The sequence below is a fragment of the Tachyglossus aculeatus genome, chromosome 17 (genome assembly GCF_015852505.1).
Source record: "Tachyglossus aculeatus isolate mTacAcu1 chromosome 17, mTacAcu1.pri, whole genome shotgun sequence".
NCBI lineage: Eukaryota > Metazoa > Chordata > Mammalia > Monotremata > Tachyglossidae > Tachyglossus > Tachyglossus aculeatus.
The window spans coordinates 35,543,667-35,559,775 of NC_052082.1; the positions used below are offsets into that span (position 1 = coordinate 35,543,667).

Consider the following 16,109-nt stretch of genomic DNA (forward strand, 5'->3'; position numbering starts at 1 on the left):
TTGATTGATTCCCTGACTAATCCCTTCCACCTCCCCACGCTTTCTCCCTCTGTCCTGAGTCAACTCCGCACTTGGTTTTCCCATCCCTTCTAAGCCCATAGAACCGGCCCCGGGATCGCGGCTCAGCAAGTCCGTCCTAAGGGACGGGATACTCCTCCCTACCCGTTTCGGGGGCGCGTCCCCCATTGCAAGTGAAACTCAGGTGGAGTCTCACCCCAAAAGATAACAAGCCACAGTTCCTGCTCACGGCCATGAATCATCCGAGAGCTGATAGGGATCGGGGTGTTTTTTTCCCAGGCGGCAAGCCGAGACGGCCCAAAGACCGACAGAGGTGATTCGCGACCTAAGACGCTAAAAACGCCGAGATCGAGCTCGTCGAAACACGGGAAGATTTGGTCTCTGCGCTCCGGAGGGGATTAATCCAACGGAAGAAATGAGGTAGACTGCGGCAGAGGCCCACGGCAAACGAGAAGAGCTCCTTTGGGGAGCGGGCGGACTGAGGCTCTCTCGTGGACATCAATCAATTGTATTTATTGAGCACTTATTGGGTGCAGAGCACTGGACTAAGCGCTTGGGAAGTCCAAGTTGGCAACATATAGAGACAGTCCCTACCCAACAGTGGGCTCACGGTCTAAAAGGACATCGCCACATCCTCAGAGGTGGGATAGGAGGGAGGCATTCCCACCCCGATCTGGCCCGTGGGAATAATTGGGCCTGTCTCCACCGCAGGGTAGGAATTCTACTTGACTCCCTCAGAGGGCCAGGAGCAAATTATCGTTGGGACAATAGGGAGGGAAAGGAGAGACAAAGCTGCAAACTCTGCATTTGAACCAGATTCTGGGCCTTCTGGGGGGGCACTAGGAAGCCAGAGACCCTTTAAGTCCCTTAACCTCTCTGGACCTTTGTAAAATGTAAAATGAGGATAAAATCTCTGTTCCCTCTTTCTCAGGCCACGAGCCCCGTTTCGGCCCGATTATCTAGCACCGCAGCTTGGCGCCTGGCACACGATATGCATTTAATACTCGAATCTGTTGAAGCGTACTCTCCCAAGCATTGAGTACACCGAATAAGCGCTCAGTAAATACCCCTGATTGATTGATAAATAAATACCATCGTTATTATCCATGCCCCTGAATTCCAAAGACTTCCACATCGTGGCCCAAGAGAGGGGAAGCAGGCATCACGTCTAAAATCCGTCCTTTCTTCCCCATCCAAACCGCCCGAGGACTTATCCTATCCCGCCTTTATTACCGCATCAGCCGTGATGCCGCCCTCCTCCCCGCTTCCCGTCTCTCCCCACTGCAGTCCTAACTTCATCCTGCTGCCCGGATCATTATTCCGGAAAACCGTTCAGTCCGTCTCTCCCCACTCCACAAGAACTTCCAGGATACGGATGTGCCCATCCATCTCCACGTCAAATTCCTTACCGACGGCTTTAAAATACTGAAAGTCGCCTTGCCCCTTCTCATCTTACCTCACTGAGTTAGCGCGGCTCGGTGGAAAAGAGCCCGGGCTTTGGAGTCGGAGGTCACGGGTTCAAATCCCGACTCCGCCAATAATCAGCTGTGTGACTTTGGGCAAATCACTTGACTTCTCTGGGCCTCAGTTCCCTCAGCTGTAAAACGGGGATGAAGACTGTGAGCCCCCCGTGGGACAACCTCATCACCTTGAAACCTCCCCAGCGCTTAGAACAGTGCTTTGCACATAGTAAGCACTTAATAAATGCCATTATTATTATTATTATTATTATTATTATTATTATTATTATTATTACTGCAGCCTAGCAAGCAGATTTCACTCCTCTAACGCACACCTATACTCAATCGCACTCGATCGCTTCCGTCTCGCCACCAAGGTGAGCCTGGGAGCCACAGGGTTGTGGGTTCTAATCCTGCCTCTGCACTTGTCCGCTGTGTGACCTTGGGCAGGTCACTTTACTTCTCTGCGCCTCAGTCACCTCATCTGTCAAATGGGGATTGGGACCGTGAGCCCCACCTTGGACGGGGACTGTGTCCAACCCGATTCACTTGTATCTACCCCAGGGCTTAGTACAGTGCCTGGCACATAGTAAGCGCTTAACAAATACCATAATTATTATTTATTATTATTATTATTATTATTATTATCATCATCATCCTATTGGCTTCTTGCAGTTTCTGTTGCCAGATCCTGAACTGAGGAGCCCACACTGATCACGTGAAGCAGCAGGAGAAGCAGCGTGGCTCGGTGGGAAGAGCCCGGGCTTTGGAGTCGGAGGTCATGGGTTCAAATCCCGGCTCCGCCACTTGTCAGCTGGGTGATTTTGGGCAAGTCACTTCGCTTCTCTGGGCCTCAGTTATCTCATCGGGAAAATGGGGATTAAGACTGTGAGCCCCATGTGGGACAACCTGATCACCTTGTCACCTCCCCAGCGCTTAGAACAGTGCTTTGCACATAGGAAGCGCTTAATAAATGCCGTTATTATTATTATTATTCTCTGGGCCTCAGTGACCTCATCTGTAAAATGGGAATTAAGACTGTGAGCCCCCCCATGGGACAACCTGATCACCTTGTAACCTCCCCAGCACTTGGCACAGAGTAAGTGCTTAATAAATGCCATTATTATTATTATTATTCTCTGGGCCTCAGTGACCTCATCTGTAAAATGGGGATGAAGACTGGGAGCCCCCCCGTGGGACAACCTGATCACCTTGTAACCTCCCCAGCGCTTAGAACAGTGCTTTGCACAGAGTAAGCGCTTAATAAATGCCGTTATTATTATTATTATTCTCTGGGCCTCAGTGACCTCATCTGTAAAATGGGGATGAAGACTGTGAGCCCCCCGTGGGACAGCCTGATCACCTTGTAACCTCCCCAGCGCTTAGAACAGTGCTTTGCACAGAGTAAGCGCTTAATAAATGCCATTATTATTATTATTATTCTCTGGGCCTCAGTGACCTCATCTGTAAAATGGGGATGAAGACTGTGAGCCCCCCATGGGACAACCTGCTCACCTTGTAACCTCCCCAGCGCTTAGAACAGTGCTTTGCACAGAGTAAGCGCTTAATAAATGCCATTATTATTATTATTATTATTATTCTCTGGGCCTCAGTGACCTCATCTGTAAAATGGGGATGAAGACTGTGAGCCCCCCGTGGGACAGCCTGATCACCTTGTAACCTCCCCAGCACTTAGAACAGTGCTTTGCACAGAGTAAGCACTTAAGAAATGCCATTATTATTATTATTATTATTATTCTCTGGGCCTCAGTTCCCTCATCTGTAAAACAGGGATTAAGACTGTGAGCCCCCCGTGGGACAACCTGGTCACCTTGTAACCTCCCCAGTGCTTAGAACAGTGCTTTGCACATAGTAAGCGCTTAATAAATGCCATTATTATTATAATTATTCTCTGGGCCTCAGTTCCCTCATCTGTAAAACGGGGATTAAGACTGTGAGCTCCCCGTGGGACAACCTGGTCACCTTGTAACCTCCCCAGCGCTTAGAACAGTGCTTTGCACATAGTAAGCGCTTAATAAATGCCACTATTATCGTAATAATCGTACTCTCCCAAGTGCTTGCTCTGCACTCACAGTTGAGTATTCAATAAATACCACCGACTGAGCGATTGCGGGAGATAAAATCAATGAGTGACTGACTGAATCTGTGAGTTCTGCACTCACAGTTGAATGTTCAATAAATACCACCAATCGAGCGATTGCAGGAGATAAAATCAATACGAGTGACTGACTGACTGAATCTGTGAGCTCTACACTCACAGTTGAGTGTTCAATAAATACCACCGATCGAGCGATTGCGGGAGATAAAATCAATAAGAGTGACTGAATCTGTGAGTTCTGCACTCACAGTTGAGCGTTCAATAAATACCACCGATTGAGTGATTGCGGGAGATAAAATCAATAAGACTGACTGACTGACTGAATCTGTGAGCTCTGCACTCACAGTTGAGTGTTCAATAAACACCACCGATTGAGCGATTGCGGGAGATAAAATCAATAAGAGTGACTGAATCTGTGAGCTCTGCACTCACAGTTGAGCGTTCAATAAATACCACCGATCGAGCGATTGCGGGAGATAAAATCAATATGAGTGACTGAATCTGTGAGCTCTGCACTCACAGTTGAGTGTTCAATAAATACCACCGATTGAGCGATTGCGGGAGATAAAATCAATAAGAGTGACTGAATCTGTGAGTTCTGCACTCACAGTTGAGCGTTCAATAAATACCACCGATTGAGCGATTGCGGGAGATAAAATCAATGAGTGACTGAATCTGTGAGCTCTGCACTCACAGTTGAGTGTTCAATAAATACCACCGATTGAGCGATTGCGGGAGATAAAATCAATAAGAGTGACTGAATCTGTGAGTTCTGCACTCACAGTTGAGCGTTCAATAAATGCCACCGATTGAGCGATTGCGGGAGATAAAAATCAATACGAGTGACTGAATCTGTGAGTTCTGCACTCACAGTTGAGTGTTCAATAAATACCACTGATCGAGTGATTGCGGGAGATAAAATCAATAAGAGTGACTGAATCTGTGAGTTCTGCACTCACAGTTGAGTCTTCAATAAATACCACCAATCGAGCGATTGCGGGAGATAAAATCAATAAGAGTGACTGACTGAATCTGTGAGCTCTGCACTCACAGTTGAGTGTTCAATAAATACCACCAATTGAGCGATTGCGGGAGACAAAATCAATAAGAGTGACTGAATCTGTGAGCTCTGCACTCACAGTTGAGTGTTCAATAAATACCATCAATTGAGCGATTGCGGGAGATAAAATCAATAAGAGTGACTGACTGACTGAATCTGTGAGCTCTGCACTCACAGTTGAGTGTTCAATAAATACCACCGATTGAGCGATTGCGGGAGATAAAATCAATAAGAGTGACTGACTGACTGAATCTGTGAGCTCTGCACTCACAGTTGAGTATTCAATAAATACCACCGATTGAGCGATTGCGGGAGATAAAATCAATAAGAGTGACTGACTGACAATCTGTGAGCTCTGCACTCACAGTTGAGCGTTCAATAAATACCACCAATTGAGCGATTGCGGGAGATAAAATCAATAAGAGTGACTGAATCTGTGAGCTCTGCACTCACAGTTGAGCGTTCAATAAATACCACCGATCGAGCGATTGCGGGAGATAAAATCAATAAGAGTGACTGAATCTGTGAGTTCTGCACTCACAGTTGAGTGTTCAATAAATACCACCGATTGAGCGATTGTGGGAGCTAAAATCAATAAGAGTGACTGACTGAATCTGTGAGCTCTGCACTCAAAGTTGAGTGTTCAATAAATACCACCGATTGAGCGATTGCGGGAGATAAAATCAATAAGAGTGACTGACTGACAGAATCTGTGAGCTCTACACTCAGTTGAGTGTTCAATAAATACCACTGATTGAGCGATTGCGGGAGATAAAATCAATAAGAGTGACTGAATCTGTGAGTTCTGCACTCACAGTTGAGTGTTCAATAAATACCACCGATTGAGCGATTGCGGGAGATAAAATCAATGAGTGACTGAATATGTGAGCTCTGCACTCACAGTTGAGCGTTCAATAAATACCACCAATTGAGCGACTGCGGGAGATAAAATCAATAAGAGTGACTGAATCTGTGAGATCTGCACTCACAGTTGAGTGTTCAATAAATACCACCGATTGAGCGATTGCGGGAGATAAAAATCAATAAGAGTGACTGAATCTGTGAGTTCTGCACTCACAGTTGAGTGTTCAATAAATACCACCGATCGAGCGATTGTGGGAGATAAAATCAATAAGAGTGACTGACTGAATCTGTGAGCTCTGCACTCACAGTTGAGCGTTCAATAAATACCACCGATTGAGGGATTGCGGGAGATAAAATCAATAAGAGTGACTGAATCTGTGAGTTCTGCACTCACAGTTGAGCGTTCAATAAATACCACCGATTGAGCGATTGCGGGAGATAAAATCAATAAGAGTGACTGACTGAATCTGTGAGTTGAAGGAGAGAGATTGAAGGGGAGAGGTGAGCTGAGTACGCAGGCTTGCGAGACGGGAAGGATCAATCAATCAATCAATCGTATTTATTGAGCGCTTACTGTGTGCCGAGCACTGTACTAAGCGCTTGGGAAGTACAAGTTGGTAGTGTTGTCAACAGTGAGGGGAAAGCTGCGGGACTTTTGGAGGGAAGACGAAGAGTTCAGTTCCGCTCACGTGGACAGTGGTCACGGGGGGAAGGCTTTTAGAAATGGGTGGCTTTTCATCATCATCATCATCATCAATCGTATTTATTGAGCACTTACTATGTGCAGAGCACTGTACTAAGCGCTTGGGAAGTACAAATTGGCAACATATAGAGACAGGCTTTTAAAGAGGAGGGGACCCCTTCCTTCCTCTCCCCCTCGTCCCCCTCTCCATCCCCCCCATCTTACCTCCTTCCCTTCCCCACAGCACCTGTATATATGTATATATGTTTGTACATATTTATTACTCTATTTATTTATTTATTTTGCTTGTACCTATCTATTCTATTTATTTTATTTTGTTAGTATGTTTGGTTTTGTTCTCTGTCTCCCCCTTTTAGACTGTGAGCCCACTGTTGGGTAGGGACTGTCTCTATATGTTGCCAATGTGTACTTCCCAAGCGCTTAGTACAGTGCTCTGCACATAGTAAGCGCTCAATAAATACGATTGATGATGATGACCCTATGTAGTGGGGGAAAAAATAACACAAAGACCAGAGGAGTCTCTTCGATTTGGACAAGTCGTTCGGCTTGTTGACTGATCCCGGAGGACGCCCATTAAGACGGCGCAGTTGACAAACGCATCTGGATCGAGAAGGGGATTTGACTATCAATCAATCAATTGTATTTATTGAGTGCTTACTGTGTGCAGAGCACTGTACTAAGCGCTTGGGAAGTCCAAGTTGGCAGCATCTAGAGACGGTCCCTACCCGACAGCGGGCTCACGGTCTAAAAGGGGGAGACAGAGAACAAAACCAAACATACTAACAAAATAAAATAAATAGAATAGATATGTACAAGTAAAACAAATGGAGTAATAAATATGTACAAACATATATACATATATACAGGTGTATATATGCATATATATATATATATATACATATATACTATAGGAATAGTATTCCTATAATAGAATTCCTATGTATATACTATATATACATAGGAATGAACAATTCCTAGTTCATTCATTCCATTGTATTTATTGAGCGATTACTGTGTGCAGTGCACTGTAGTAAGTGCTGAATAATAATGGTATTTGTTAAGCGCTTCTTTTGTGCCAGACACTTTACTAAGCGCTGGGGTGGCTACAAGAAAATGGAGTTGGACACAGTCCCTGTCCCATGTGGGGCTCACATTTCGCCAACTTGTACTTCCCAAGCGCTTAGTACAGTGCTCTGCACACAGTGAGCGCTCAATAAATACGATTGAACGAATGAATGAGCCTGTTTACCAAATGGCTGTCCCCAAAAGGGCTCAGTGGGGGATGATCAGACGGTTGACATCCTCATCAAGGCAACTGGGTCCTTGCACGTGTTCCGCCATCTTTCTTCCCCTTATTCTTTTAAATGACCATGTCTTCTGAGGAGGGCCGTCCCCCGTTACGGAAGGAAGGCCTGGCCCCCCACTCTGCTGGGGCTGACTGGTGGGATGTTGGTGGCGGGGACAAAAATCTCCTCAAAACTCTCCAGTGGCTACCAATCAATCTGCGCATCAGGCAGAAACTCCTCACCCTGGGCTTCCAGGCTCCCCATCCCCTCGCCCCCTCCTACCTCACCTCCCTTCTCTCCTTCTCCAGCCCAGCCCGCACCCTCCGCTCCTCCACCGCTGATCTCCTCACCGTCCCTCGCTCTCGCCTGTCCCGCCATCGACCCCTGGCCCACGTCCTCCCCCGGGCCTGGAATGCCCTCCCTCTGCCCCTCCGCCAAGCTAGCTCTCTTCCTCCCTTCAAGGCCCTGCTGAGAGCTCACCTCCTCCAGGAGGCCTTCCCAGACTGAGCCCCTTCCTTCCTCTCCCCCTCATCTCCCTCTCCATCCCCCCCCCATCTTACCTCCTTCCCTTCCCCACAGCACCTGTATATGTGTATACATGGTTGTACATATTTATTACTCTATTTATTTATTTATCTTACTTGTACATTTCTATCCTATTTATTTTATTTTGTTGGTATGTTTGGTTCTGTTCTCTGTCTCCCCCTTTTAGACTGTGAGCCCACTGTTGGGTAGGGACTGTCTCTATGTGTTGCCAATTTGTACTTCCCAAGCGCTTAGTACAGTGCTCTGCACATAGTAAGCGCTCAATAAATACGATTGATTGATTGATTACTCTATTTGTTTATTTATTTATTCATTTTACTTGTACATATCTATTCTATTTATTTTATTTTGTTAGTATGTTTGGTTTTGTTCTCTGTCTCCCCCTTTTAGACTGTGAGCCCACTGTTGGGTAGGGACTGTCTCTATGTGTTGCCAATTTGTACTTCCCAAGCGCTTAGTACAGTGCTCTGCACATAGTAAGCGCTCAATACGATTGATTGATTGATTGATTACTCTATTTATTTATTCATTTTACTTGTACATATCTATTCTATTTATTTTATTTTGTTAGTATGTTTGGTTTTGTTCTCTGTCTCCCCCTTCTAGACTGTGAGCCCACTGTTGGGTAGGGACTGTCTCTATGTGATGCCAATTTGTACTTCCCAAGCGCTTAGTACAGTGCTCTGCACACAGTCAGCACTCAGTAAATACGATTGATCGATTGATTGATGGATTGACAACCCTTCGGATGTGGAAGGGAGTCCCTCCAAGGACCGCGCCGGCCAGGGACCGCGGGAGCCTCCACTAAGCAGCTCTCGTGGACAACTCTGGCGAGCCAAGGTGGAGGGGTGCCCGTTAGTGGTTGCCAACTTGTACTTCCCAAGCGCTTAGTACAGTGCTCTGCACACAGTAAGCGCTCAATAAATACGATTGATGATGATGACAATGGTGGACGCTCTAAAAGCCGCCACGCCGGTCTGGTTGAAAGCTGGCAAGGGAACCGCGGTGACAGAATGGTCAAAAACTACGTGGCCCTGAGAACAAAGGGGGTGGTTTGCCGCCATTTCCCAGAGGTCCCTGGGGAATTGTTGCCAACTTGCCCTTCCCAAGCGCTTAGTACAGTGCTCTGCACACAGGAAGTGCTCAATAAATACGATTGATTGATTGATTGATTGAATTCTGGGAGGGATTTGCCTCCTCTGCCAGAGGTTGAGAGGTTAGGAAGCAGCGTGGCCCAGTGGAAAGAGCCCGGGCTTGGGAGTCGGAGGTCGTGGGTTCTAATCCCGTCCCCTCCACCTGTCTGCTACGAGACCTTGGGAAAGTCACTTAACTTTTCTTTGCCTCAGTTACCTCATCTGTAAAATGGGGATTAATAATAATGACACAAGTGCTCACTATGTGCCAAGCACTGTTCTAAGCGCTGGGAGGCATACAAGGTGATCAGGTTGTCCCACGTGGGGCTCACAGTCTTAATCCCCATTTTACAAATTAGGCAACTGAGGCTCAGAGAAGTTAAGTGACTTGCCCAAGGTCACACAGCAGACATGTGGCGGAGCCGGGATTCGAACCCATGACTTCTAGACTGTTGGGTAGGGACCGTCTCTATATGTCGCCAACTTGTACTTCCCAAGCGCTTAGTACAGTGCTCTGCACACTGTAAGCGCTCAATAAATACGACTGATTGATTGATTGGCTTCTGACTCCAAAGCCCGGGCTCTTTCCACTGAGCCACGCTGCTTCTCTATTATTCATAGTAACACCAGAAACAATAATAATGACGGTATGATTAATTATTAATAATAACGATGGAGAAGCAACGTTGTTTTGTTGTCTGTCTCCCCCTTCTAGACTGGGAGCCCGTTGTTGGTCAGGGACCGTCTCTACCTGTTGCCCACTTGGACTTCCCAAGCGCTTAGTCCAATGCTCTGCACACAGTAAGCGCTCAATAAATAATAATGGTATTTGTTAAGTCCTTACTATGTGCAAAGCACTGCTTTAAGCGCTGGGGAGGATACAAGGTGATCAGGTTGTCCTACATGGGGCTCACAATCTTAATCCCCATTTTCCAGATGAGGTAATAATAATAATAATGATGGTATTTGTTAAGCGCTTACTATGTGCAAAACACTGTTCTAAGCGCAGGGGGGATACAAGGTGATCAGGTTGTCCCACGTGGGGCTCACAGTCTTAATCCCCATTTTCCAGATGAGGTAATAATAATAATGATGACGGTATTTGTTAAGCGCTTACTATGTGCAAAGCACTGTTCTAAGCGCTGGGGAGGAATAAGAGTCTCTTCTAGACTGTGAGCCCACTGTTGGGTAGGGACCGTCTCTATATGTTGCCAACTTGTACTTCCCAAGCGCTTAGTACAGTGCTCTGCACACAGTAAGCGCTCAATAAATACGATTGATTGATTGAGCCTCATGTGTGTCCAACCTGATTACTCTGTATCTATCGCAGCGCTTAGAACGGCGCTTGGCACACAGTAAGCACTTAAATACCGTAATTATTATTATCAATCAATCAATCAATCAATCGTATTTATTGAGCGCTTACTGGGTGCAGAGCACTGTACTAAGCGCTTGGGAAGTACAAGCTGGCAACATCTAGAGACGGTCCCTACCCGACAGTGGGCTCACAGTCTAGAAGGGGGAGACAGAATATTACACGGCCAAAGTCAATCAATCAACAGTATTTCTCGAGCACTAGCTGGGTGCAGAACACTGTACTAAGCGCTTGGGACAGCAGAATACGAAAGAGTAGGTCTAGACGGTCTCTGTCCACGAGGAGCTTGCAATCTAGAGGGGGAGATGGTCAAATTACGTCATCATCATCAATCATATTTATTGAGCGCTTACTATGTGCAGAGCACTGTACTAAGCGCTTGGGAAGTACAAATTGGCAACATCTAGAGACAGTCCCTACCCAACAGTGGGCTCACAGTCTAAAAATTACAGATAGGTAAGCGTTGCGGGGCGACTATCAAAGCGCTCGAGGGGAGTGGCTTCAAGTGCGCAGGTGATCCAACCGAGAGGGCTTAGTCCTGCCCGCTGGACGGAGCTCAGTGTTCGTAAGGAATTGTCCCACGGGAAAAGCCTTCTTTCCCAGCTCCGCCCTCATCCAAGCCAGCCTTGGATCCTGCCGGATGATTTCCACGTGGCGAGAGATCTCTCTCTTAATTTCCAGGTGGTGAGAGATCTCTCTCTCTCTCTCACTCTCTCCCCGTCTCTCTCCGGTACCTGTGGTCAAAAGGGTGAGGGAGATCTAATTTGGTGTTATTTCGATTTTAAACCATTTCCTCTCCCTTCCCCAAGGAAAATCCTTAGAGGGAGCGGGGGCCGTGTGTCCTGGAGTTTGGCCCCCAGCAATCAATCAATCAATCAATCGTATTTATTGAGCGCTTACTGTGTGCAGAGCACCGTACTAAGCGCTTGGGAAGTACAAGTTGGCAACATGTAGAGACAGTCCCTACCCAACAGTGGGCTCGCAGTCTAAAAGACGCTAAAAGCTGTCTGTACCTCTTCGCTAATCCCCGGGATTACAGTTTGACGTCTCAGCCTTCAGGACCCTCTGTTTCCTTTCCAATCGGCTCGAATCCCTTTATCTGCCAGTTTGTACTTCCCAAGCGCTTAGTACAGTGCTCTGCACATAGTAAGCGCTCAATAAATACGATTGATGATGATGATGATGATTAAAGCATCGATTCGGCCAGTTTGGAAGCCTAGTTCAGCCACGAATAGTAATAATGACGATGGCATTTGTTAAGCGCTTACTATGCGAAGCACCGTTCTAAGCGCTGGGGAGGATACAAGGCGATCAGGTTGTCCCACGTGGGGCTCCCGGTCTTCATCCCCATTTGACAGATGAAGTAACTGAGGCCCAGAGAAGGGCAGTGACTTGCTCAAAGTCACCCAGCTGACAGTTGGCGGAGGCGGGATTTGAACCCATGACCACTGACTCCAAAGCCCGGGCTCTTCCCACTGAGCCACGCTGCTTCTCTACACACCGCTCCTCTAACACCAACCTACTCTTTGAACCCCAATCCTGTCTATCCCTTGCTCATGTTATCCCCCGTCACACCCAACAGTCCACCTTCCAAACCCTGCTCCATTCACATCTCCTCCAAGAGGCCTTCCCTGATTGAGTCCTCATTTCCCCTATTCGTTCAATCGTATTTATTGAGCACTTACTGTGTGCGTAGCACTGTACTAAGCGCTTGGGAAGTCCAAGTGGGCAACATCTAGAGACAGCCCCTACCCAACAGTGGGCTCACAGTCTATGTTGCCGACTTGTGCTTCCCAACAGGGCTCCGCACACAGTAAGTGCTCAATAAATACGACTGATTGAATGGATTACATCTGAAGTTTCCCTAGGCTCAAATTTTTCATTTCCTTCTTAAATAGCATTCCCTGCGAAGCCGTTCTATTAAGTCAACGATCCCTTGAAAACCATCTTTTATGTACCGAACTTTAGAGCGGCCGAAGAATCCCGGCCAGTTAAACGGAGTCCGAGATGAACCCGATTGGCTTGATCCCAGTTTACCGTTAATTCAAACTTTTTGCCCCTCATCCCAAATTCCCTCAGCTGTTGAGGTATTTAGAGTGGAGACGGTCCTGAGGGTCCCACCGCCCCCCCGCCCCCGTGGACAGCGAGCCCCCACGCTGATCTGATCTCCGGGAGCGTTTGGTGTAACGGCCTCACGTAAACAATTTCTTCTATTGATCCATCCAGGGAGATTGACGCACGGTGACGGGGCAGATGGGAGGGTGTTTTTACCACTGGATTGGGAAGCCTCTTTCCCGGGGGGAATTTCCAGGGCCAATACGGCGATCGGGATCAGCAGGGGAAGCGGGTCTCCCTCTCTGCATTCAGGGGAGAAGGGTCAGTCATGGCGCGGGCCGGACCCACTACCATTATCCACAGGACGGGAAACTCGGTTTATCCTTTCTCCCTGTCACACTTGGCCACCTCCCGTAGTGGCCAAGTGGGACCGTATTAACCCAGGACAGGGAGCGTGGAGCGGCGCTTCAGCGGATGGAAACGCGTCCGCCGTGCCCGGGTGTACCTGGGGCTTCGGTAGACGCAGGCCTCCTGACTCCTGAAGGCCCCGTGATCCCCTGCCATCGTCTGCTCGGCCGCATCGGCATCGAAGTCATCCTCCCCCGGGGCACCCACGTAGCCTTCGGGATCGCTGTCGTCCACCTCCGCGTCAACGTCAAAAACCTGGTCGCTCTTCTTAAACTTGTCCAACAGGGCTGACACAGACTGGAGAGAACAAAGGGAAGTTAGGCCCCTGGGAATGGTGGCTCTCTCCTTGACATCAGAGTCTCGGGATTCACGCTTCCCAACCACACAGCCTTATAGGTCGGGCCTTTCCGTAGCGCATCGCGTTTCAAATCTCTGCTCCGAGCCCTGGGCCCATTCCTCATCCCTCTCTCTCCCCTCCAAGGGATCGCTCAATAAGTAGAGCTGAGGAAATCAAGTTTGTAAAGGTCCCGGACAGGGTGAGGTTGTACTGCTGCCAGGCACATACTGCGGCCCGTGAAACAGGAATCTGAATCCATTAGCTACGTGTTTAGAGAAAACAATTTTCCATGGAAACCAGGCTTAATGAGTAGGCTAAAGGCCCCAAGCTAAAAATAATACAGAGGCAAGATTTACACATTGCAATTTCTCAGGAAACGCGGTGCCAAGGGACATAACCTCAAAAAGCAGGAAATTCCTCAAGTCTCAGAGCAGCCTAGAGGACAGAGGCCACTGAAATAACCGCTAGCCAGGAGTTCACCTTTTTAGATTTAACTCCAAATGGCGAGCCTCCCGGAGTCCAATACAGAAGACAGGAGCGAGATGTGTCTTCTCCCGGGGGCAGAGCCCTGCTCTGGGAAACAGGAGGCCTGGGTTCTAATCCTCGTTCTGGGTTAATGTGGGTGAAGGCCGCCCCAGCACTGTGCCTTGGGCTTGCTCTCTTCTTCGCTCGGTGCCCCGGGTGGCGGGGAACAGAGTGCCGGAGTCTGCCCAAGCCGCTCACTAGCCCCGTGAGAGTCCCGATAACTGCGGACCAGGGCTCCGGATAAGGACGGAGACTCCGTCATTATCGTCTTCTAGGCTGTGAGCCCGTCGTTGGGTAGGGACCGTCTCTATATGTTGCCGACTTGTACTTCCCAAGAGCTTAGTCCAGTGCCCTGCACACAGTAAGCGCTCAATAAATACGACTGAATGAATGAATGAATGAATGAATCATCCTCGCTACCGTACTGTGAGGGTCTTTTGGGGTTAAACTCCCAGGTCTAATCCGCCAGAGAAAATATCCCTCTACCTAATCGATGAATAGGATTAGCATCGAGCTAATCCTTAGCCTTAGGAGGCCTTCCCAGACTGAGCCCCTTCCTTCCTCTCCCCCTCGTCCCCCCCCATCCCCCCAATCTTACCTCCTTCCTTTCCCCACAGCACCTGTATATATGTATATATGGTTGTACATATTTATTACTCTATTTATTTATTTATTTTACTTGTACTTATCTATCCTATTTATTTTACTTTGTTAGTATGTTTGATTTTGTTCTCTGTCTCCCCTTTTAGACTGTGAGCCCACTGTTGGGTAGGGACTGTCTCTATATGTTGCCAACTTGTACTTCCCAAGCGCTTAGTAACAGTGCTCTGCACACAGTAAGCGCTCAATACGATGATGATGATGTATATATGTTTGTACATATTTATTACTCTATTTATTTTTTTATTTTGCTTGTGCATATCTGTTCTATTTATTTTATTTTGTTAGCATGTTTGGTTTTGTTCTCTGTCTCCCCCTTTTAGACCGTGAGCCCACTGTTGGGTAGGGACTGTCTCTCTATGTTGCCAACTTGGACTTCCCAGGCACATAGTACAGTGCTCTGCACACAGTAAGCGCTCAATAAATACGATTGATGATGATGAGCCGCAGATCACAGCTCTTATCAGCGAGGAACCGTGGACACGGAGGGCTGGACAGATTCCAGGCGAGAGCCGCCTGAAACCGAAGTCCTCATCTGCAGACTTGGATTTCATCTCTGTTTTCAACTCACACAACAGAGGCACCGCTCTGCCTCAAAGAGGAAAACGCGCCGGGCCCAAAATCCCGAGCAGACACACCACCCCGACAATGGGCAACCATTCTGAGCAGACGGCGCCGTCCGCCGCTCCAGTCACGCGCGCACCCGTAAGTCGAGTTTCCTTGCAATGGCATCAGGTTGGAAGGTGAAGGGAACTCCGTCCGGTTCAACCAGAGAAGCAGCGCGATCTAGTGAGACGTACCATATCATCGAGGGGAAAGAGCACGGGCCTAAGAAGTCAGAGGATCTGCACATAGTAAGCGCTCAATAAATACGATTGATGATGATGATGACGATGATTCCAGCTCTGCCGCTTGCTTGCTGTACGACTTTGGACGCTTTGCAGAGTCCAGGTTTCATCACATGGGGATTCAGAGCCATTTGTCACAGGAACTGTGTCCAACCTGATTAACTTGTATCTACTCCAGTGCTTAGAACGGTGCTTGACACATAATAAGTGCTTAAAAGACGCCATTATCGTTAACCATAAAATGTCTTTCCACCTCAGGTTCTGACGGACTCTGATAGAGACCTTAGGGAATGTTTGTCCGACACCGCGAGAGTCTCTCTGGGTAAAGAGCGACGGGACGATGGTTTCTGCACGAGTGTGGGGCGTTAGACACAATGAGTACCACAGCGTAACTTTTTGCAAGTTTTTTTGCGGTAGGGACCATCGCTATACGTTGCCAACTTGTACTTCCCAAGCTGCACACAGTAAGCGCTCAATAAATACGATTGATTGATTGATTGCAAGAACTCACTTTCCCCCTTATAAGAAAACTGAAAGCAAGGCTGAACATAGAGTCCACTTCATCAGAAAAATCTCCTCTACTGTCTTTTTGATCACTCTGTCGATTCTACTTCCAAGACGTGGTTTTCTCCTCTTCTACCAATACTCTCGATCTTTCAGATTTAGGTCACAAATCAATCTCTTGTCAATTCCTACTTCCAAGACGCGTTTT

At 47.7% G+C, this 16,109-nt stretch overlaps 1 protein-coding gene across 3 annotated transcripts in view; it reads right to left on the minus strand.

Moving 5' to 3' along the window:
- The window catches only part of NCAPH (non-SMC condensin I complex subunit H), a 73,254-nt gene that overhangs the window by 17,956 nt on the left and 39,189 nt on the right, over positions 1 to 16,109 (minus strand). For all 3 annotated transcript variants that reach the window (XM_038759278.1, XM_038759277.1, XM_038759279.1), the window contains one exon: positions 13,125 to 13,324. In XM_038759278.1, coding sequence (XP_038615206.1) covers positions 13,125 to 13,324 — 200 coding nt within the window. The remainder of the gene's footprint in view (positions 1 to 13,124; positions 13,325 to 16,109) is intronic.